The following is a 26,145-nucleotide window of genomic DNA, read 5'->3' as shown; positions in this document are numbered from 1 at the left end:
GACGTCATGCATTAAAGGATTAAACTAATAGACTTGTAATTTCATTTGGAATCATGAAAAAAAACTTCTTTACACATGGGTCCTTCAATTTATGTTTATTTGGCATACTTTAATGTATTATACTTCTATACATTTATCTATTACTAGATTACAAAAATCACTTAGTCACTGGGCTAAAGAGCTAATTCACTATCTGTGCTGGAATCTGATTTCCATGAGATGTAATCTTAATTGAAATTGGCTTCAAACGTGGTCACTCTACTCAAACTGCTTTCCTTGCTGTAACCACAGGACATAAAGTAAGCCAGAGAATCCTCACACAACTCCATGCTAATTTTCTCCAGGTCAGCACTTTCCCGGTTTATATCCTACTTGGCCAACATAATGATGTCCTAGCAAGAAGTACTCCTCTCAGTACACACTCCCACACACTCATCACTGGGGTAGCTCAGGGTTCGGTGCTGGGACCCCTAATGTTCTCTATCTAGACAGCTTTCATTTGCAAGTGGTTTATGGGGATATTTTCTAAATTATACTCTGCTGTGTGGACCACATAATGATAACTCATCTTGGCTTGTGTGGCTGTCAGTTGCCTAGACACCCACTCCCTGCAGTCTAACATCAATCGGTATCCTTCGGCTGGGACGCTGTGATTAGCCACTTCTTGCCACCTAGAGCGTCAGACTCTCCACATGAATGGCCAAACAATTCTTCTTCTTTACTTTTGGGGGTTAGTGATCCATTACAAAGATCTGCAGTACAGCAGAAACAAACTTTGTTGCATTATTTTCCTGTTATCACTGTGAAGATGCTTTGAAACAATCTGTATTGTAAAAAGCGCTATATAAATAAAGGTGACTTGACTTGACATTAACTATTAGATATAGATGACTCGCCAAGCATTTCCAACATTGGAGATACTTTGCCAGTTTTCTTTTTGTAGAAAATGGTTCAAGAGCCAAGATCAGAGTACTTTTCCTATTACTTCCTGTTTCAACAAACAGTGCAAACAGTACATGAAAAGTCTATGGCTGTTTCTCAACACGGACTTGTGTTCTCGTGGAGACCGGTCTTGCCAAGCTTCCTTGGAAGAACGAACTCGGAACCGGCCGCAATGACTTCTGGGACACCAGGCGAGTACTAGCTCAAGTCTGCATTCGATGCATCCTCGGTATCAAGAACACATCCGGGTTCTTTCGTGCGTCCTCTGTACTTGCGTTGTTGAGAATTGGGTCTGAACTTCGACGGTTAATGATGACGTAAAACGAGAACACAAGGACGCAAGATCGCTGAAGAACGCATATTGAGAAACACCCTATGTTTGTGTTCAGAGTGCTCACCATGCTCACTACAAATGGTGCAGTGTATACTGCATACTACTGTATTACTAACACTTCACAATAAGGTTTCATTTGTTAATATTAGTTAACTAAATTAATTCACATGAACAAAACAAAAATGTTTAAAGCATTTATTAATCTCAGTTAATGTTAATTTTAAAATATACTAACACATTATCAAAATCAAAAGTTGTATCTGTTAATATTATTTATTGGACCCGAGTTAAAATGGGATTTGACTTGGAGGTGAAGAAGAGACACCATTTTCTCACTGTTTCCTCTGCTGTCAGAAAGCAAGCAGTGGTGGTGGTCTCCTCTGAAGGCACAGCCTTACAGACGGAGACTGACGGGGAGAGACGGCACAGTATCAGAGAGAGAGAGAGAGAGAGAGAGAGAGAGAGAGAGCAGCAATACCAGATGTGCCACTTCATCCTGCCCTCTGGCTATCAGACACATGGGAATACGACTTTAAAGCGAATCCGAACACATTGGAAGTTTGCAATACATCCATTTTTAAAGTATGAGAAAGCCGTCAAATGTCTACAATTTGGCGACAGAGCTGTCTGTGCTTCAACAAACAGTTCAAACTAGACCTGTATGGTCAGAAAATAAATGTGCGGTGATTTCGATATATATCAAAGAGTGATTTGATTTGTAATGCAATATGATAAGACATTTAAAGCTGAAGTGTGATTTCAACTGTTTTCAGACCGATTTCCTGAACACTACCATTCACCAGCCAAAACAGAGCCACTCTTCAAGAGAATCAACATATGAAAGGTTTATAATTGGGACAGAAGAAAGTATTGTAACATAACAAAAGTACACACTTCAGCTTTAACATCTCATATGACTGACATCTAACATCACATTGAAACTGCAGCGCTCATGTTCAACAGGTTGTGTGATGTTGTTTGACTATTTATGTGAGTGTTTACACTTGAGTCCTCTTTGAGAGAATCAAAGTCACACCTCTTTCAGTTGACCCAAAAGTGAACCAGGCAGTTCATACTATAAATGGATCACAAAGTAGATATCTTTTAGTTGTGATAAAGCCATTTCTGTGTTCAATAAACACCTGAGAGTCTGCGTCGACGTCTGTCTGTGTTTCATCTGAGCGGTGTCGAGCAAAGGCCACTGATTCAATTCCATCTCGAGTTCACGCTTATTTCTCCAGACATCATTATAGACATTGCACTGACTTGTACAGTGATGACTGAGGCAATGACGTCTCATTTATTTAGCAGGGAATCATGGGAAACATGATCAATTTGCTATTTTAGGGAAATAGCTTGACATTTGTACAAAATAAAAAGGCAGGGGGAGATGTGTCTGGAACATTGTCATAATGGTTTTTCTGGCAGTGATAATCAGGACATGTGTGCACATAGGACCTGCATTTCAATACAATGTTCTCTCTCTCCATGCAGTGTGTCTACAAAAATATAATAATAATCAGACATAACCTTTTCCAGCCCACAAGTTCAGCAGAAAGGGAATGTTCCTGAGCAGAAAGATCAGCGCTGATGTTGTAACTTTGCGTTATGAAAAATATTACATTCCCATGACATCAGGAAGAACTGAATCTAGTTTCATATTCACAAATCACAAATGAGATAATCTTAATATCGCAAAAGTTCTCCTACACAGCGACATGATTAAATTGAGAGCAAACGCTGAAGGCTACTGCTTCTTATATGTTTCTCCTGACAAAAAGCCTGTAATCTTACAAGTTTCCTCTAGAGTTTCAGAACAATGTCTCAAACTGTGCTCAGAATAATTAGACTATAGGAATGATTTTTTCTAAAATATCTAGTTCAGTCATGAAACTGCAGATGGCGCAGGCTGATAAGTCCTTAATGCAATCTGTTAGCAATCACATCATTACCACATGGCACAAGCTGATTCTGTAGCCAATGAGAATGCTTGCTCAACATTTAAAGGTCCCGTATTATGCCCCTTTTCACAAGATGTAAAATAAGTCTCTGTTGTCCCCAGTGTGTGTATGTGAAGTTTCAGCTCAAAATACCCAACAGATCATTTTTTACAGCATGTTTAAATTGTCATTTTTTGGGGCTCAGAAAAATGCGCTGTTTTAGTGTGTGCCCTTTAAATGCAAATGAGCTGCTGCTGGACGACACAGGGGGCGGAGCTTCACGAGCTCGCGCTCAGTCTCTCAGGACAATTTCATCTCACGGAATGATGATAATATCAGAAACTCTCAGTAACGGTGTTCAGTTCGAGTCGGACAATAATGCCTACAGAGTCAGAGTGCTGTATAGAGATGGAACAGGTATAGTTTAGTAGTTTAATTACGGTTATAACGTATTTGTCATCTGCTTGTATGTATCCATTATTTATTAATAGCCTACAAGTCTGCTGTCTGAATGATGATCAGACATATACTGATGAGTTTAATAAAGTTTATTGTACATCACACAAAAGATGAAGCGTCAGTTTTACTCCAGAAAATCACCGTAAGAGCTGAGTAAACACAGTAAGTTATAAGAAGTGCGCAAGTACATAAACGAATTTCGGTAGAGTTGAGGGAGTATTTCTGTGAGCGGAGGTCAGTCAAAAAACGGTTTTACTGACGTCATTAAAGAAGGAAGTAGAGGGATGTAGTCCAAACGGGCCGTTCGATGTAGTCGACTTCTGTTAAATAAAATATCTCGCTTGGCATTGAACTTTGAGCTTTATAATTTTACAGATATTATTTATGCTCTAACAGCAACATTACACACTAACTAAAGTTTCAAACATGGGATCACAAAGAACAGGACCTTTAAATAGTCTGGTTCAGTGTTTGCAGTAAGCTAGTCCTGCAGTTCCTCTGAACCCCTCCACCTCCCCAGCTCCACCTGCCTAGATCTGCCGATGGATTTATGTACTGTATGTCTATTTATGCAGCAGCAGCAGATCTGACCTGCTCACAGCAGCGTTTCTGTGTATCTATTAGCAGAAGTCCTACCAGATACTAGATCTGCAGCAGCGTAGCAGATTCACTCCGCCAATTTCAAACACATTAACACTGCCAAATTCATTAACATGCCAAAACTATTCTGAGAGTTGTCATGGTTAAAATGTGATAATATAGCTTTAATATCAAAACCATGTGTTCTAAAAAGCAACAAAATTAACTGGAAATTAATTTCGCTTAATTTTCCTGAAAACCGCATCAGTAAATTGCACATAATACTATTATTCTCTGTTACTTTGCATGTCTGAAAACAGAGCGACTTCCTTTGAGATGAATGGTGATGCTGACGGATACTGTTCTTCTCCAGGTATTTGGAAAAAACCTGGATCAGGGGGACAGCTCTGAGCAATAGCTTTTAACTCCATTAAGGCCTGAGGGGCTTCTGCTGATCTCAGAGGTTTCAGTTGTGATAAAGCCACACCTAATTATGAGCTCAACACACACACACACAGGCTTCAGTGAGTGGAAGGAATCAGTGTGTTTGGCTTGTGCTCAGACACATACAAGAGACGTTGTTCGTTCAGGAAGTTACGCCTCCTCTATGTCGCCCTTTTCAAAATGCATACCCGCAACCAAGATAAACTATGCTGCCAAACATAATAATATTGATAAATGTGAAATATGCACACGCCACACAAGCGCCAGACAATAAGGTTTAGCAGGAAACTAACCGACAGAGAGAGACAGACAGAGAGAGAGAGAGAGAGAAAATGTGAATTTAAACAGAGCACTCGGGCAGACTGGCACCAATCTAAATGTAATTGTGTAAATTCACCGGTTCCACTCGGTTCTCCCTGTCCGAGGTGAGATAAGCGTGTGATTGGCTAGAGGGAGATGAAAAAGCCAGCGAGCGCTCCATCTAAAGCCACGTCTAAAGCAGACCTGGAAAACGTCTTTTGCCAAAATAAAAAAATAATAATATGAAAGTTCAAATGCGATTGATGGGCGAGAGAGGCTCCTGTTTGAATTTCAATCAGAGAGCGAGCGAGTGGGCCGGCGTACTGTGCCGCCACTGGGGACACAGAGAATCTCTCTGTAATGAAACCATGCATACGCTGCTCTCTCTCTCTCTCTCTCTCCCACTCTCCGGAAGACGGCCGTCGCTCCGTGCCTCCTCATACGAGCTGTATATCTGTTCTCACCGAATCTTGCCACGTTTAATACAGGCACCATGGAAACCCGCGGAGAGAATGGCATCACAGAGCTCAAATGAAGGCACAAGGCCCTTATATGCAGTGTGACTGAGTGTTTACTCTCATACGCTTCCAATTTTATAAGGGCGGTGGTATACAGCGCATGGTTTGAGTCATGATTAACATATAAACACACACCACACACACACACACACGGCTCTTAAGGGTGAGTGGCATCGATGATAACAGCTCCACACTCTCTCTTGTTTACTTTGTTTTCCAATTATGTTTCTGAAGAAGCTCCAGGCAATTATTTATGTGCAAATACAACACACCGAGAGGGAAAAAAACACTTTCACTAGAGGTGTGCTGCTGCAAGAACAGGAAGACCCTTGTTTCAATGTCGCTTAAGGTTCGTTCTGAAACTGCAGCTGAACCCGAACCTCCATCTGCTCCAGGGGAGCCCAAAGCCTGCGTTTTGTCTCTTTTGTGTGTGTTTATGTGTGTATGATAACAGCAGGAGTGTGTGCACAGAAGAACACCCAAACACCTGTGCAAACCTCCTGTATTTACACTTCGATGGACAATTCACCCAAAAACGAACATTTTGTCATCATTTACTCAACCTCCTGTCATTCCAAACCTGTATGACACACATACAGTGAAAGTCAATGTTATTTTGGACCCCACTGACTTACATTGTGCGGACAAAATAGTTTGTAGGAAGGTCATAAATGTTTGGAAGAATTGATGACAGAATTTTTATTTTTGGGTAAAGGCTATTTGCACAATAGTTGCAGACGCAATGCGACTGGAAGTCATTCATTTTTAATAAGAATTGGCATTTAATCAGCTAACAAGCATGTCACACTAAACCGTTCAAAGCCTCCCAGAGAGCAAATTGGTATTGGAGCCGAATCTGGTTGGATTTCGGCTGCTTTTAGCCCTCAAACCACATGAAATTACGGCCCAAAAGCTACTTGCCGAAAGTAAACCAGAAGCAGACCAAAACTCCCCAACAACTTCTTCCAAGTCCCCAGAAATCAGCCATAACTGGCCCACAACAGAGCCAGATGCTTTTTCCTCAAGTCCAAAGGAATATTTTACGATCCCTGAAATCTGGCAATATCGCAAGCAAAAAATGTAAAGTGCTTTAATCGCTGCCAGCGTGAGCACCTCCCGCAACAAAATGAATATGTACTTGTTAAAAATGTCATGGCATTGAAGTGCAGATTGGTGTGGGGGGGCCGAGCAGACTAACCTGCACACTTGGTTCTGGTGATGAGAGCCGGCCCGGGCTGTCCGGTCCCCCCCTCTCCCGGACGGGTCAGCAACACTCGGATCTCGTACTCCGTGTCGGGATCCAGGTGCCAGAGTTTGTAATTGGGCGAGTTGACGGCGTGGGTCTCGGTCCAGCTTCCAGAAGTCATCCTGTACTCCACCTCCTTCAGGATGATGGGGCCGTCCCCGAAGATGGAGTTAGCGTTCAGCTGGATTAGCAGGTATGTTGGCCCGACGCCCAGCAGCTGAGGAGGAGCGATGGGTCTCGGGGGCTCTGGGGGAATGAAGATAAACCTCACATAAAACTGGTTCACAGAGAAAGATCATATTTTAATCCAAACGATCCCAGTCTGTCAAATAGAATCAAAAAGTAAATATTGTATAAATCTAATTTTAATAATGAATTAATCTAAATATTAATTAATCTAAATATTAATCTAATTAATTTCATTTCAATAATATCTGCCATATTTTGCAGGACACTTGAAGGCCATTTCTAAAAAGTCATAGTTTAGTTTTTCATGACCATTTTCTCTGAGCATTGTAAACCCATACTCGAATATGTAAATTACTTGAATGCTACTCGAATTGGCTAACCTCTAATAGGTGTTGCTATGTAAATGTGGGTGGTCATTAATGTTAATGAGCTCATGATTCCTGAATGAGGGGTTATTCTTTTTCATTTTATCATCAGTAAATGTTCCTGGAGTCAGTTTGAATCAAATTTATTTCATTTAAAAAGAGCACATGTACTTTTATTTGAACACATTTTTAATTAGTACACTACTGCAGTAAAAACAACAAAAAAAAGCATGCAAACCATATCAATACTGCAGATGTACAGGCAAATGTATTACACCACACACCAGACAATCCAGATGGTCCTTTAGTAACTGACTGTGTGTATATGTGTATGTGTGTGTGTGTGTGTGTGTGCGCGTGTGTGTCTGTGTGTGTGTTTGTGTGTGTGTGTGTGTGTGTGTGTGTGTGTGTGTGTGTTTGCTGATACATCTGGCTCCACAGAGAAGCGGAGAGATATCTCATCCATACATCTATTTTGGGAGATATCTCATCCATACATCTACATCTATCAGTCATCTATTTTTTTACAGGAGGGGACAGACAGAAAGCTGTTTTTCTATGTGTTCTGCTCGGTGTAAGTGTAGAGACCCTCCACGAGTCTCTGAGAGTCTGGACACTACTGATGAATTTATGCTTATGAATAAATCATGCAAGATGGATCAGTTGACTTCAATCCAGCGTCAGCACAAGACATCCTGACACTTGTTTAGGTGACATATAAAGGTTCTCGCTGTACAGTCCCTCATCAGCATCTCATTGATTTTGATGAGGAGTTTAAAGCTGCGAGACTGTCCACTGAAGCGACAGACAGCTCAAGCTGAGAGACCATCAGATGGAGACACACACTCTCGCTCTCCACCACAGATGGCTCCTGAACTCTCTATTTGTCTCAGCTAATTAAGCAGCCCACATGAAGCTCAGAAACACCACAAACCAACAGGCCTGTCGCGTATTCCTACACGGCCATGAACGCTTATATGATGAGCAGACTCACACACACACGTGGTTATGTACAGTGTATACTTCAGATCTTCAGAAAAAGCTTTGGCATATGGGGAAAGTGTTCATGAAACTGGATTCCTAAATTATTTTTAGCATCATTTTTGCAGTTCTGGTTGGTGACACTTGTATAGAAAGTATTTACCTTTAGATACGTTACTATGATGAACTATTTGACTGAACAATAACACCACTGATCAACCACAATCAGTGCGATTTTATTTTTGGAAAACAGTTTATACTTTTATTCAGCAGGACGTATTCAATTGATCAAAAGTGAAATTTAAAATAAATGCTGGTAACAATCAGAAATGAACATTTATGTGGCCGTGTTTTAATTGAAGATATGTCATAAATCAACAATGCAAATTCAATATTTCAATATTTAAATGAAAATTTATTTATTTAATTAGCCTATAGGTTTTAATGAAAAGTGAAGATGACTGAAAAAATAATAACCCCATGAATTACAATAAGCATTAAATGAATTAATAAGAACAACAACACTAGTAACAGCATGCCACTCGGCCAATTCTGGTGGCTCATCTTACCCCAAATGTCTAATTTTATCTTTTCACTTCCAAATAAAAACTATAAATTTTACTCCACAAATCTAAAAACATGAATGAGTTTACAAATGTCTCATTAACAAGCAAACACAAAAACTTTGATATTCAATATAATACAATGCCATAGATCAATATTTTCCAGAGACGCAAAACTAGATCAATTAACATCATAAACGGTTTGGACTGATCATCACATCTCACAAATACTGATATTCAAATGACAAAATTAAAAATAGCTTAGGCATTTGAGACGAGATTTTGTGGCATCCATGGTCAAGAGAAATAAATAAGGTGTGTGGCTCATCTTACCCCGACTTACCCGGCTCTCATACCTCTCGTACTGCTTATTTAAAAGTGTATCACAATGAACTTTATCAGTATAATCAGCAGTTGTAGAATGTTTTTTAATTTTGTGAATAAATCAGTGTTTAAACCGTTGGCGCTCCTGTAAATGAGACCTGCGTAATGCGGTTTATGTCTTAATGGAATAAAGGAAAGGAAGAAAGGAATGAGAGTTAATTGATTTATTGTGTGTTCCTGCAGGAGGAGGTGCTGGTATCCCTGTGCAATCAAAGCCGGCTTATTTTAATACTCTAATCTGATTCCGGTGTGTGTTGTGTTGTGTTGTGTGTGACACCACTAACAGCAACACGCCAAAATTACATTTCACCAAGTAATCGAATCACAACGGCACTAATGTACAAAAGCACTGCCCTTGCAGAGCCACACACACACACACTCACACACACACACACACACACACACACACACACACACACACACACACAGAGAGAGAGAGAGATGTACACACACACAGAGACATGTACACTCTCTCTCACACACACACACACACACACACACACAGAGACATGTAGGCCTACACACACACAGAGACATGTACACTCTCTCACTCACACACACACACACACACACACACACACACACACACACTTTCATAAACATGTACACACATTCGCACACACACACACACACACACACGCTCTTGGACATGTACACTCTCACTCACACACACACACACACACACACACACGCTCTTGGACATGTACACTCTCACACACACACACACACACACACACACACGCTCTTGGACATCTTCCTTGTTGTCTTGTTTTGAGTCTTGTGATGACATCACCTCTGTAAACTGCACTTTTATTCCTCATGTATTACTTTAAATGTGACATTTACCGGCGCCGGTTTCGTCAGTCACTCGCTGACATGCAAGACGTTACCCTTTCCAGCCGGTTATTACAGCGCCGGGTGAATCAGCAAACCTTTCCAGAGCCGGTCCAGGTCATATCTCATCCCGACATCAGAACACACACATCAGGAGATGCTGTGTGATATCTGTCTCCAAGACCCCGCTCAGGGCAAGTGTGTGTCTCAGACGCTTCTCCGTGTGTGTCGTGATATGAAAGATGTTGTTTATTTCCGTGTCCATCAGCGGAGCACATCAAATCTCTGCCTTTCACCACTAATGAAGAGACTCGGGGAGCAAAGTCACATCAAATATGCATTAATGTGTACGGCTGCGCTTGTTCGCCGGGTTCCTCCGAAAACAAAGCGTCTGAGAGCAAACAGGGCTTTTTAAGAAGCCAGCAAAAAGCCTCGTTCGTTTGTGCTTGAACCTGCAGACAAACGACATTCATCTCAATTCATTAGAGCCACTGACACACGCTCTGAAACACACACACAGAGGAGCACGAGCACAGGGCTTTTAGTGGACCGGAGGATAAATTGGCGAGTGAATGGAGCAGTGTTCATGTATTAGCCGAAAGCAGCCGAATCAGGGCTATTAAACCGCCGCCTGTTTTATTTATACATCCAAGATTTTAAAATTGATATAATTCTATTCTGTCTGAGACGGTCAGCAGCAAATATCAACTTTTTTCAGTGTTGTTTGTATTGTATTTCTTTTAGACAGAATATGCTTTGCGAGAGTCATTGAAAGGCATGTTATTGTGAACAATTCATCTGTGCTTATGTTTTATTGTTTTAATTGTTTTTTAACTGTTATTTTTGATGAAACGGTCATAACTGGATCTTCTGGTGAAACGTCAGTCTTCTCTCCGCTGACGTATGCAGGATTCTCCAATCATTTAGTCTGATTAAGCCCCGCCCCTTTCTTACAATTGGCTGCAGATCCACCTCCATCCAATCAACAACTGATGGACTGGACCAAATCAAACCCTACGGCTTTAAGTCACAATATGGAAGAAAGAAAATATCTGACGCTACTTCCATTTAGGGCTGCAACAACGAATCGATTAAATCGATTATTAAAAGAATCAGAGATTTTTGAGTATAAATAAAAAAAAGTTGAGTTGAGCGCAGAGCGGAGCAGAGCTATGAGGCGGCGGACTGGACAAAAGCGAAGCTTTTGTGTGCATGTGCTTGTCAAATAATGTTAAAGATTATAACATCTTCTGTTAGGCTATTTCTTCTGATTTCTTCTGATTATAACAAGTTCTGACGTTCAAACAAATCCTGTTAAGTGTTCTGATTTGTATTTTTCTTAATTTTTTTTATAAATTATTTATTGTTCTGACAGCTCAGGTCCCTTTAAACAAAATATACATCTTGTTGTGCACTTTATTTTAAAAAAGCCTATATATTTGGCAGACGTAAAGCATGTGTTTGTTTTTTGTGGTTTTTCTGTTTTTGAATAAAGGGTTGGAAATTAATGGGGTTTTTTTGTGTGTTTTTTTTTTTTTTTATCCGATTCATCGATTAATCGAAAAAAATAATCGAAAGATGAATCGATTATTAAAATAATTGTTAGTTGCAGCCCTACTTCCATTCCATCGCGACAGCATTGATTGACAGAATGAATGAATCACCCTCTTGTCATTCATTGTCTTGACACAAAAGCATCACCATCAAGCTCAAAAAAACAACATAGAAGTTTAATAAAATATCACAAAAGTGGCCAAACATTTGAAGGGAACATTATCACTGACTTAAAAGCCAAAAATCATCATTCTGTCATCATTTACCCAGCCACTGGAATACAGTGCACAAGACATATGGATGACTTTAATTTAGGGCTGTGAAAAGATTAATCGCGATTAATCGCATCCAAAATAAAAGTTTGTGTTTACATAATATATGTGTTTGTACTTGGTATAATTATTTTGTATATATAAATACACACACATGCATGTATATATTTAAGAAAAATGTGTTATTTATATATAAAATATTTATATATAATATAAATTATATATAATATAAATATATATACACAATATATACATGCAAATATTTCTTAAATATATACATGCATGTGTGTGTATTTATATATAGAAAATAATTATACACCATACACACACATATATTATGTAAAAACAAACTTTTATTTTGGATGCGATTAATCGCGATTAATCATTTGACAGCCCTAATATTTATATATAATTTATATTATATATAAATATAATTTTTTTATATATAAATAACACAGTTTTTCTTAAATATATACATGCATGTGTGTGTATTTATATATACAAATTTAATTATACACAGTACACACACATATATTATTTAAACACAAACTTTTAATCGCGATTAATCTTTTCACAGCCCTACTTTAATTATGTTTATGTCATGTTGTTTTTTTATTGTTGTGTCTTTGTCAATTTTACGTGATAGTATAGAAAAAGATCTGTGCGATGATTCTTCCACGGTCAAATAACAGCTCGTGTGTTTGGAAGATGAGGATGAGTGAATGATGACAGAATCTTCACATTTTAAGTCAACTATTCTTTAAAGTTTTGTAATTAATATGCAAACTAAATATTTACAAATTACAAATGTGTTGTTAGCGATAATGGCCTTGGATTGAATGTGGGCTTCACCGTGGACGAGCGCTGAGAGCGTGAGTGTGTTTCTGTCAGGTGTCACTGGCTGTTTCACGCGGGTCATCCATCATGTGTGTGTGACATGAGCCAATGATAGTGATGTGCCCTGCTGTTACCCTTCCTGAAGCCCTGTCTCATCTGTCTTTCCATCACACACACACACACACACACACACCCAACAGGAAAACGCACTTACCCTCGACTCAACATCTTATAGTCAGAGAAATAATGTGTTTCTTTGTCATTTATTTCGCAGGCGCGAGGACCCGGCAGGGACGTGTTTGATCAAAGCAAGGCCGCGTTAAAAAAAGAAAAGGTAAAGAGAGAGAGAGAGACAGACATAAAGGGAAGCAGAATATGTGAGGGAGGAAAAGTAAAAGGAAATATTTCCTGTGGGAAGCGTCACAGCTTTTTTATTTTGAAGTTTTGATGGGGCCTGTGAAGGGAAAGAGATGACAGACGCGAGCGAATCTGGATCAGGGACACGGCAATCTAACACCTGACGGACAGCGATAGAGAGAGCAGGAGACACACTCATCCCTCTCTCTCTCTCTCTCCGCGCTCACAGGACATGTGATCACCTCTCACACACTCCTCACGCCTCAAACGCTGCTCTGACTCCTGACACCACAGCCTGACCCACAATGCACCGCTCAAAAGTTAGACTTTTTTTTAAAGAAATTAAAGCAAGGATGCATTAAATTGATCAAAAGTGAGAGTACAGACGTATAATGTTACAAAAGATTGTATTTCAAATAAATGCTATTCTTTGAACTTCCTATTGATTAAAGAATCCTGAAAAACCAAAGTTTCCACAGAAATATGAACTGTTTTTAACATTGATAAAATAATAAATGTTTCTTGATCATCAAATCCTCATATTAGAGTGATTTCTGAAGGATCATGTGACACTGAAGACTGGAGTAATGATGCTGAACATTCAGCTTTGATCACAGGAATAAATTACACTTTACTGTATATTCACATAGAAAACAACTATTTTAACTTGTAATACTATTTCAGTGATTTTACTGTATTTTTGATCACATGAATCCAGCCTTGTTGAGCAGAAGAGACCTCAGACTTTTGGCTAGTACTGTATGACAAATAAGGGAACACCAGCTCAATAATTCCTTCAATTCTCATAGTAGTGTTGAAAACAGAAATAAAGTGGGCATTAGGAAGATCTTTGTCAGGTTCGAGACCCCGAGTGTCGCCCAGGTGCGAGTGTGTGTTCAGGGAAAGCCAATGAATCATTGATGCGTTTCACAGTCAGGAACCCGACGCTTGTGACATTAATGAAGCGCTTTCTGTTCTTCATTCTCTCAGATTCTCTCAGATGAAGCTTTCGGAGTTGTTGACATTTTGGCTCTTTTGGTTTGTTTGCGTTTGTTCTGTGTGTGTATCGTCGGGAAGTATCAGACGATGGCGCTTCATCAAACTTTAACGATCCGTCAGCATACGCAGAGCTGGTGTCTTTAAAATCTCCCTCGTTTCAACTCCTGATCTCCGGCTGTCTCTCCAGGCATATTTACCAGCGATCATGCGTGTGTTTGCGACGGGGTGCCGCGCGCTCACAGGAGCCTGACAGCCTGTTATCTAGTCATTAGGAAATCACAAGTAGCAAACAATCATCGTCTCTCACGTCTCGCTCCAGCACAAACACAACTGGGAGAAATCTGTGGTTTCTTCAACATCTTAAACATCACTTTTGGATGCATAACGTTCTGGATTTGACTGTACGATTCTTTAAAACTGGTCTATCACAGACTTCCCAAACTTTCCAAAGAAAAACATCTTCTTGAGATTTTAAGTTAATATTTCAGTAATTTAATTACACAGTCACGAACTCTCAGTTTAGTTTTCATTCTCAAGGACTTTTAGTTTGCTTCATTATTTCCTGTTGTCTTTGTTCATTTTCCCGCCACCTGTCTGTTTGGTTTAATCATGACAGCCGCTGGTATTTGAGTTTGTAATCAGTGTATTCTTGAGTTCCTGTGTTTCCTCGGCTCTTGCACATGCTGGATTATTCTGAGTAAATTTGATCATTAAATTATTTAGTATTTGGAATCTTTCTGACTCTTCATCATCTTTGGAACCTTCATCATTGTAACAGACACATTCATGATGTTCTGATATTTAGTTAATGGTCACATGACATGCATGTAAACGGATTTTTCAAAAGTGTTTTACTTTGATTGTTTTTGTTTAACTCTTTCCCTGCCAGTGTTTTTTTGTAAATAAGTTGCCAGCCACCGCTTGCGTTTTTGACCATTTTCACAAAAGTTTCATGGCCCCAAGAGTATTTTGTTGAATGAATATCTGAATATGCAATATATCACAAGGAAGAACAGAGGAAAAAAAAGAAAAAAAGTATTTATGCATTCTTTTTTTATCAACACATGAATGTGGTTTTCATAAAAAAGCAACATTTTAAGCAAAATGAAAATTGTACAGCCCAAAAGTTACATTCCATTTTATTCATTCTCAGCTTTTCATTATCTCACAAGGTCCTGGTCTATTAGTTCTCGAGGACTTTAAAGTAGACAGACACTTTTCTCATGTGACGTCAGGCTCAAAAAAGAAGTGCTGTTTTGAAGAGCGAGGTCTTTCTGCAGCGGCACAGGGAAACGATCTCCAAACCACCGGTACCCAATAATAACAGGGCGGCGCTTATCGACTGTTTGCGTTTGAATCTATTTCACAGCACACGTCTTGTCAATTCAGTTTATTCCCTACAAGCGAGAGCAGGCTAATGTCATTACTCCAGACCCTGGGCTAAACTCGCCGAGGCCACAACTGTTGTGTTGTGTTTTTCTGCCTTCTCCCATCTCTCTTGCTGCAGCTGGAGGACACACAGATCGATCCTTCTCCAGCGTAAGAATTTGCCACTGAAATTTCCATTTGTTACAAAGCGGCCCCAAACAGCCGTGAGGGCCCGCTGTCGCCCCGCATTAGGGAGAGCGGGAGCTAATAAAGCACTAGCCCGGGGTCACGCGCGACAATAGGCAACTCCGTGCCAGCTCCCATTAGCGCACGCACAAATCCATGGCCCAAAAATTTCCGCTGAAATTAGCATCTTTGGTATCCGTGTAGCAGGATGTCAGCTGGGGAAGTGTGGTGGAGATATCTGAACTGTCAGAGCGCTTGAGACTCAACCGGCCCTTCTGCCCTCCGGCCGCCGCTAACTATCGCACTCCTCTCAGAGTCGCATCTGCACACGGGACCGAACACAGCAGCACTTCGGCACGCTCTCGGGTTCGGGGGAGGTCGCCAAGAAACACCCAACGACATTTGTTTGTGTAAACAGGTTGTGCATATTAATATGGCATTGTGCGCCCAATGGTCATTCAAATATGAATGCATTTGTATTATTTAGCAGCGTTTAAATAAGCAGATGGTCGCTGTAGCCATGGCTGTTTCTTCTTGACTTCGGGTGGGAAGGGCTGAAACCAGTCTATAAAATCACAGCCTATTATTCTTTAAATCTATATATATATATATATATGCACGATATATCGGCCGCCATATCGGTATCGGCCGATATATGTTCATTTTTAATGTTATCGTTATCAGCCCGATAAATAAAAGCTGATAAATAAAGGATTATTTCCTTCAGCTGAGACTCTTCAGATGCGCACTGTTTTGAACTGCTTGAAATATGATTGGAATCACTTCAAAAAAGGAAAATACAGTAAAGTGCAACATGCAAGTCTGTCATATAGGCTACATAAAATTACATCATTATAATCGTGTGCTTGGGACATGGATTTTAATGGTTTTGTAATCAGACTATCTCTCTCTCTCTCTCTCTCTCTCTCAAAAAAAAGGATTTAGATTTATCGGCCAAAATAGCGGTTATCGGCTTTCAAATACAAAGAATTATCAGTATCAGCCAAAATTTCTTATTATATGTGATAATAATCAACTCTGTACCCTTTTGTAAAATAAATACAGACTCATCAAATTAGAATATAGAGTCTGAACTATCTGTTTAGGGCTGTGAAATGATTAATCGCGAATAATCTCATCCCAAAATAAAAGTTTGTTTACATAATATATATGTGTGTACTGTGTATAATTGTTTTGTATATATAAATACACACACACACACACACATGCATGTATGTATTTAAGAAATATCTGCATGTATATACTGTGTATATATATATATATATATATATATATATATATATATATATATATATATATATATATATATATATATACATACATATACTGTACAGTATTAAATATTTTATATATAAATAACACATTTTTCTTAAATATATACATGCATGAGTGTGTATTTATATAAAATAATTATACACAGTACACACACATATATATATATTATGTAAATACAAACTATTATTTTGGATGAGATTATTGGCAGTTAATCGTCAGTTTCACAGCCCTAGTTTTAATCTAGAGAATATAACAAAGACAGCATAAAAACAAAGCAAGCCGTTACCTCTGACTATGAGCCCAGCGAAGTTGGAGACGCCGGAGCCTCTCTCTGATTGGGTGACGCAGCGGTACAGATCTTGGTCCTGACTGGTCACCTCTCTCAGTCGGAAGGACGCCGCAAACTTCCTGTGGTTGATGTTCTTCTTCTCCGCCACTGGAATGTCCTCTCCGTTACGCCGCTATACATGTCAACACAGCAAGTAATAATTCAGTCATTTCCTCAACATTATAAAGGCTTCAGACGTCATAATTCACCCAAAGTGTGTCAATATTCACAATGTTCCATGTGCTTTAACTTGAGTTCATCAATGCCTTTGGTATACAGATTTATTGCAGAAGTAAGTTATAAAAAGTCTACTGTAAAGCAAATGTACTGAACTAAATAAGTTTTTTATTTGATCAAAAATACATATTTTACTAAATAATCTGGACCAATAATCAACGCCATACGCCTAACCACGTTGAGTTCCAAATTTGAAGTTTATATAACAAAAATTCAGCCGCTAAAAGGTTTTAAAGCACCATCTCCATTATAATGCAGCGGTTTTCACAGGATGCTTTTTGATTGTTTAAGCTTTTGGATTATGCTTACTAAAATATGCGTTTGAGTGAGTCTGCATAAATGAAGTCTGTGATGTTTACTGAGGATGTGTAACCATTAGAAGCCACAGATTAACCACAGTAATATATGACACTGCAGTACTGCAATCCCAGTTATGGTTTACAGTAAATGCTCTTCTATTCCTTTCCCTGGAAAGTGAACAAGTAGTTGTTGCACTTTATTTTAAGGAGATTACAGTGTAATTAGTACTATTAATGAACTCCATGTACTTACTACAGGGTTAAGGTTACAGGGATAGGGTTCGGTTTAGGGTTAGCTGCTTGTAATTATGCATAATTTACTGTTATTACTGGAGTAAGCATATGTAGCATGTCTAACTATGCCACCTTCCTAGGGTGCTACTCCTGGGTTTGGGACTTGACTTCATAAGAGCTTGTTCTCCTGTAATCTGCTCGACTAGAGAAGCGACGGCAGTCAGTGTCACAGGCGATCTGAGTGAGTGAAGTGTGTGTGCGTGTGCGACAGAGGATCATTCATTAGCCCCTTTAACACTGACATCTCCTATTAGTCAGAAGACACCAGCACTTGCTTGCTTTCCTTCATTTCTTCACCTCCTCGTGTATCAGAGCAGAAAAGGTCACTTTTCCGACGCACTGTCAGGCACTTCCTCTTTCAATCTTCTCTGCATGTGAAGCCCTCTCATTAGTTAATCACAATCACAGGGCTTCACCTCAACACACACACATGAAAACCCTGCTGACACACACATCATTAGGAGAGCAGGATTTTCCTTCGGGATGAATAAAGTGGGAAGATTTGAGGAGACTCTCTCTCTGTGACAGGCTCTGCTGTAATGAACCCCGAGTCTCTCTCTCGCTGCTTGATTAGTAAGTGTGCTTATATATACACGTTGACCATGAATATGCGATATAGTTTCCACAAATGATGCAATTCTTTGAGTATAGTGACATCGAACTTAAAAACAGCCGAATTGTTTGCTCCCGCACATCCTGAACTTGACATTCCCCGCCAATTAGGGTGAATCCCATCTCTGATCTAAAGCTCGACTGCAGTTTTAGTTCAATGGTCCTCCAACGGTGGGTCGCAAACACCCAAAAAAACAACTGCAGGGGGAAATATGATTCAAATTCATTTTTATTTTTTTACTGTAATTGCAAATAATATAGGTAACACTTTATTTCAAAGGTCTACTTTACTTTAGACATTCTACTAACTTTAAGTAACTTTGCAACTACGTGTCAACTAGCTCTTATTGGAATATCAGTATTATTAGACTGTCTGATTAATATCTGCTAACACTTTATTTTATTTTATTAATAGTAATTAGTAGAATGTCTAAAGTAAATCATCAAAATAAAGTGTAACTGTAATATATGAATGAAATAAAAGGCCGCTTAAGTGCATTTATAGAGAGACACTTTCATGACTGTTTCGTTTCTTTTAAAAAGTGCACTCTTGTTATAATGTCAAGTTAAAGTTTTACTTTAAAGCACATTTTAAATAATTACATTTTAATCATTTCTGTCATGCTTTATAGAAGTTCACTTATGTTGATGTGTTGACTAGCATACTAAAGCACATTAAAAGTACCTGATTATAATGTGAACTGTATCCAATATTGAATTTGAAGTTAGTATATTTTAAATGTACAAAATAGCAACTTCATGTGCAATTAGAAATATATTTAAATACATGACATACAGGTTTCAATAGAAATTACATTAAAGTATCTTTAAGCTTACCACAAATGCATGTCAGTACTTCAACCATATTTCAAAGACAATAGAAGTAATTATGAAATTATATATAAAGATGTACTAAAAGCACTAAAAGTTCAGCTAATTTCATTTAATACAAATTTAAACTATAATGCATTTCCATTTAATGCATTACAAACTATACATTCAATTTGCAATTGAGTATATTGTTTTAAAGTGCATTGTTTTCGTAATAAGTGCTCTCTTTTAAAAGTATGCTTAAGCTGGTGTTGATGTGTCAGACTGAGGACTGCTTCAGTTCAGCTGAGTGTGTGTTCTCAGTGCCCACCTGCAGCCAGAGCTTGTTGTTGACCGCGTCCCGGACCGTGGCGATGCACTGGAACGTGGCGTTCTGTCCGGCATTCACCTCCACGTCCCCCAAACGCAGGAAGTGAGGGGATTTATCTGCAATGAAGGACAAGACAGCAACGCATGACATTACAGCTCTCAAATACCAGAATACTAAACCAGTGCTGAACACTCCCAACACAGGCAATACATACAGATGTGCACACAGCGTTTAACACATACAGATGTACACACAGCGTTTAACACATACAGATGTGCACACAGCGTTTAACACATACAGATGTACACACAGCGTTTAACACACTGATGGTTACAGGTGAAATGAATGGTCTATTTTTGGGGTGATGTGGCAAGGTGGTTGAAGGTTTGAGGTAGGGGTGGACGGTGTGACCGCAATCACAATATGAATAATTTTATTTCTCGATAGTAATATATCACAATATAGTTCTTTTTACTTTAAATAAAGTTTTTATGATATAAACATTTAATTGAAATTTCATAAATCTCATCACCAATTTCAAAATCACATAAAATAGTAATACTAGCCCAAATTACATTAAAAAAAAGAAAGAACCGTTTTCCTTCTCAGCTATTTACATTCATTTGGTGCAGTAAACGACTTTGAGAATCGCTGTTGAAAGTAGATCGGACCGAGCCCCAAAACACACTTGCAGGTAGTAAGGGGCGTGTCCATTCATGAGGGGGGAGGGGCCTGTTGTGCATAGCGTGTTTGTGAATTTGGGGGCGGAGCAATCAAGATATGGGTATGATGCATTTTGGTAGGGGTGTTTGTTTTGGTGATTTCAAATATCAACAGCGTTTCTCAGAAATTGCTTACTGCACCTTTAAGAGATAAACAACTGTGTTTATGAGAATACTCGCAACGACGGCCATTTTGACATAAGTGTGTGTATTCGTGTGTATTTCTAAGTTCAGTACTGACGACTGATCCATCTACCCATCCATCTATCCATCCATCCACACACCCATCCATCCATCCATCCACACACCCATCCATCCATCCATCCATCCATCCATCCATCCATCCATCCATCCATCCATCCATCCATCCACACACCCATCCATCTATCCATCCATCCATCCATCCACACACCCATCCATCCATCCATCCATCCATCCATCCATCCATCCATCCATCCATCCATCCATCCATCCACACACACACCCATCCATTCATACATCCACCCATCCATCCACACACACACCCATCCATTCATACATCCACCCATCCACACACCATCCACCCATCCATCCATCCATCCACACACCATCCACCCATCCATTCATCCATCCATCCATCCATCCATCCATCCACCCAGTATCTATATCCGAGTGCTAAAAATTTACCATAGGTCATAGAGAAGGTGGAAAATGGTCATAAAAACTGTTTTTGGTGCAATCAATCATTCCTGGCATTATAAATTAAATTCAGGGGACAAATATACTGTATGAAAGATCAGATTTATTTCTATACATTTTCAACATACCAATTTGTATAGACATAAGTAACTACCGAATGCAGAGTATTTCATTATCTCTGTACTGAAACTGACGTAGGGTGAGAGGAAATCTAGCGTGCGTGTTGATCTGGTACGAGCAGCGGATCTTTGCTAGGTGTCGGGCTGGACTGTAGCTGTGCCAAATGAGCTGAAACAGCTTTGGGAACAGAAAGCATCACATTCACTAGAGTCCCTTAAAGAAAATGCTCTTTTAGCGCCGCAAACATCCTCCGTGCAACAAACCTCCTTCATCTCCCTCTCATCCTGCATCGTTTTAATAAGTTGTCACTCGTGATCAGCGGGAAGCTTTATTAGCAGCGTTCAGAGGGAATATAATCCATGTTGGAGTGGCAGTAATCCCTGTGCTCCCATGGACTTGCCGTTAATTGGGAATACCTGTTATATTATCATGGCTAAGCTCTGATCCCAGCGGATGCGCCTGACAGATGCGTAAGGCTAGCGCTAACCTGGACAGATGATGGCAAAATATTAATCACTTAAAATGATATGTACATTGCTGACATTTGGAGTGCTGAAGTGTGGTGCGTGTGTGTCTGCTGATGTGTGTCACTTGACCCCTAAACGCTGCATGTTAAGAGCAGCACTTGGCATGCAATAAGGGCTAATTATATATCAGGCGAACTTCAGTGCTCAGAGGATCTGCTCCAGCTCCATCTCTGTGTTTGTGCTCATGCGTCCTCTCTGATCATTTATTGATCGCGCTGCTCTTTACTGCTGATAAACACCCATAAACACACTTCCCGCTGCCGACGTGATGGTCACGTGATTAACACTCATTCCCTGACAATATTTCACTTTTAAAAATTGATCAAAAGACTATTTCATATTGAGACTCAAAATGAAATCTGTGTCTGTATCCCTGGCCCCATCTCACTACCATTCACAAGTTTATGGTTGGGAAGATTTTTTATTGGTTTTGAAAATAGTCTCTTCTGCTCACCAAAGCTGCATTTATTTGATCTCAAATACAGTAAAAACAGGGAAATGTTAATCCAGTTTATTTTTTATTTTATTTTTCAGAAAATAAACGTTGTTCATTTCGCCTGTGTACACTCACCTAAAGGATTATTAGGAACACCATACTAATACTGTGTTTGACCCCCTTTCGCCTTCAGAACTGCCTTAATTCTACGTGGCATTGATTCAACAAGGTGCTGAAAGCATTCTTTAGAACTGTTGGCCCATATTGATAGGATAGCATCTTGCAGTTGATGGAGATTTGTGGGATGCACATCCAGGGCACGAAGCTCCCGTTCCACCACATCCCAAAGATGCTCTATTGGGTTGAGATCTGGTGACTGTGGGGGCCATTTTAGTACAGTGAACTCATTGTCATGTTCAAGAAACCAATTTGAAATGATTCGAGCTTTGTGACATGGTGCATTATCCTGCTGGAAGTAGCCATCAGAGGATGGGTACATGGTGGTCATAAAGGGATGGACATGGTCAGAAACAATGCTCAGGTAGGCCGTGGCATTTAAACAATGCCCAATTGGCACTAAGGGGCCTAAAGTGTGCCAAGAAAACATCCCCCACACCATTACACCACCACCACCAGCCTGCACAGTGGTAACAAGGCATGATGGATCCATGTTCTCATTCTGTTTACGCCAAATTCTGACTCTACCATCTGAATGTCTCAACAGAAATCGAGACTCATCAGACCAGGCAACATTTTTCCAGTCTTCAACTGTCCAATTTTGGTGAGCTCGTGCAAATTGTAGCCTCTTTTTCCTATTTGTAGTGGAGATGAGTGGTACCCGGTGGGGTCTTCTGCTGTTGTAGCCCATCCGCCTCAAGGTTGTGCGTGTTGTGGCTTCACAAATGCTTTGCTGCATACCTCGGTTGTAACGAGTGGTTATTTCAGTCAAAGTTGCTCTTCTATCAGCTTGAACCAGTCGGCCTATTCTCCTCTGACCTCTAGCATCAACAAGGCATTTTCACCCACAGGACTGCCGCATACTGGATGTTTGTTGCCGTCAACACTGCCGATGTTGTCTTTGCTGCTATATATTTATGTTTAACATGAAGTACAGGCCTTCCACAACTCTCTCCCCATATGTCGAATATATCACCAATGAGGCTTATCATATGTCACCTATCAGCAGCAGCGCCGCGTCAGACACGTTTCAGCCAGTGTGTCGCCAGCCTTAGAGTATTACATATGGATGACCATGGATATTGATTTCATGGGGTCTTTAAAATACTGTCCCAGTGTAGTAAGAAGAGTCAGTTATAAGGCAGCTATAGTTTGACTTCCTGAAGCGTGTGATTTTTAGGAAATTACAGCTGCTTTAAATAATAGGGGTGCAGGGTTTGAACGTTCTTACCAGTCTAGACTTCTAGACCTCACACACACACACACACACACACACAAACACGTGCTGTTTCTGCTGACTCACCGCATGGGTAACTGAGCACCTGGATGTCATCGATGGCAATGAAACCTCGTCTGCCGTTCGTCACCTCCGCCTCGAAAATCACCTGCACAGAGAAAAGTGTCTTTTAGATGAGCTGCCATTCACTTCATACAGCTGAATCAATCCAGTGAACCAATGAATAAATCAAACCCTAACCCTATTAAAAACTGCTCTTGCAAATAAAATAATATTAATGAAATAAAAGGCAACTTAAGTGCACTTAAAAAAAGTACACGTTCAGTGACCAAGTGTGCTTCTTTTTAACCAATGTAATCTGTTAAAACATCTCTGAGATGAAATGACCCATGTGTTAGAAAACTCCTCCTGGGTTGATAATCTGCTGTTAATCTACAGCATCCAACAGCATTATCTCTCCTCTATTCTCCCCGTCCTCTGTGTCTCTGGACTCGTTCTCCTGAGCTTTTACATCTGTCAGATAGTCCCTGTTTATATACAACGAAGCGCCAAATCTCATTCTCTTAATCTCCAAAGACAAAACAGCTTTTTCCCAAACAGTTGCTCGTTTCCGGGAGTGAAAACAAGCAGCCACAGGCGGACAGAAGAGGCCGTCAGTGAAAAGCCTGTGAATGGTGAGGTCAGTCTTAGGTTTCATTATTGAACTGAAGCACGACTGATTGTTGAATTCGCTCAGTATTCTGCCTCGACGTGAAGGTCTGGCTTTTGTACAGCGCTTTCCCAGTGAACCTTTAATGTCCTGCCATGGCGTCAAGATCGCAGCGATGGAGCCTGGAGCGCTAAGCCTGCGATCTGAAAGTGACCCGTCCGTATCAGGCCAGGACAGAGGAGAAGCCGTTTCAATTAGAGCGAGGTCATCTGCAGTCTGAGCCAGGGAATACTGATAGACATTTTCTTCTAGCTCTTTAAACTGATCTCTCTTAAAATGCCTCTGACATTTCCAAAGCAAATCTCAGGGCCGCTCTTGGTCAGTAATGCTTATGAGCCGATTATGATTATAAATCTTCAAAAGTGTTCTGGCTGAATGCCGTTATCTCTCTCTCTCTCTCTCTCTCTTGCTCAAGTTAATCCTACGGGATTCGCTCGTACAGTAATTCTGCTGATCAGCCATCGTATATGCAGAATCCCGTCACAATCCTGCACCAATGTTTCCATTCAAAGTTGGAATATGGCATAAAACACTTGCAGTGTTTCCATCCCATGTGTTCACTTCCTGGGAAACTATCAGCAAAATATCAGTATTAAAAAAGGAAGTTGCTGAAATCAGGGAAGAAACTGTGACAATAAACGCTGTCATGTTCTCTTGTGTTCGAATGCTGGTGTTCGTGAACACAATCATGAGACGCTTCTGGAGGGAATTAAACCAAATCATTCTCATGACAGACTTGAGGCGTTTCAGAGCCACCAAACCAACATTTGAGATGCTGCGATGCGATTGGTCCGCTGGTTAGTCCAGTTATCCAATCACAGCCTCTGCTGAGGGAAAGTCACCTGAGTTTCTTGTTGCACCTGAGTTTCGGTAAATGTGTTTCCATCATAGATTATGTGCATGTCTTCTTATCGGATAAAACAATTATCTGCCTCAAGTGCATTCGGGTTTTTTAGAATTTATGTGCATCTTGGCGTTTCCATCCATTGCTTTTTATACGATATTCCAAAATGCACATAAAAATAGGTGGATGTTTAGGGGCGTCACAATACACTTTCCGTTCCATTCAAACACATGCGGATGCATCAGTCCGCAAACGCAAGCTCGTGTTTGGTGAACTCTGACCTGCAAATTCACATCACATGAAGACATGTGACCAGAAGAGGATTGATTCGTCACTGCCTGACCTCTTGGCTGAATTGAAAGAATGCATATTTTTGCAGTAAAGTCGAGTAGATTTCTACATTTTGAATGTAGTATTTGCTATCGTTTGATGGATATGTCTGCTTTATCTGACCGGTGCTGTGTTGATACTACATCTGGCCATTTTTAGCCTTTGAGAACCGAAACATTGGATGAATGAATGAATGAATGAATGAATGAATGAATGAATGAATGAATGAATGAATGAATGAATGAATGAATGAATGAATGAATGAATGAATGAATGAATGAATGAATGAATGAATGAATGAACAATCCATCCATTTTGAATGAACAGATTAATTAACAGACTGATATGAATAATCAACTGAAACAATCAATAATTGTTGATCTTCAACAGATGATCATGCCTGCTTTACTCTACATCGGCAGTATCCAGCTAATGCAATATTTGATGCGTCATATTGTGAAAAAAAGATCTATTCAGTGAAGAAATTTCCATCACTTTTAAGTTTTT

General features: G+C 39.8%; 1 protein-coding gene across 34 annotated transcripts in view; it reads right to left on the bottom strand.

Annotated features, from left to right (window-relative positions):
- Positions 1-26,145, bottom strand: part of ptprk (protein tyrosine phosphatase receptor type K) — a 195,083-nt gene that overhangs the window by 82,077 nt on the left and 86,861 nt on the right. For all 34 annotated transcript variants that reach the window (XM_079887444.1, XM_079887466.1, XM_079887455.1 and 31 more), the window contains 4 exons: positions 23,822-23,903; positions 19,859-19,974; positions 17,234-17,408; positions 6,715-7,008 (listed from right to left, as the gene is read on the bottom strand). In XM_079887444.1, coding sequence (XP_079743570.1) covers positions 6,715-7,008; positions 17,234-17,408; positions 19,859-19,974; positions 23,822-23,903 — 667 coding nt within the window. The remainder of the gene's footprint in view (positions 1-6,714; positions 7,009-17,233; positions 17,409-19,858; positions 19,975-23,821; positions 23,904-26,145) is intronic.

The sequence above is a fragment of the Squalius cephalus genome, assembly GCF_949319135.1.
Source record: "Squalius cephalus genome assembly, chromosome: 12".
In the NCBI taxonomy this organism is placed as follows: Eukaryota; Metazoa; Chordata; class Actinopteri; order Cypriniformes; family Leuciscidae; genus Squalius; species Squalius cephalus.
This window is presented reverse-complemented; position numbering and strand designations above follow the sequence as displayed.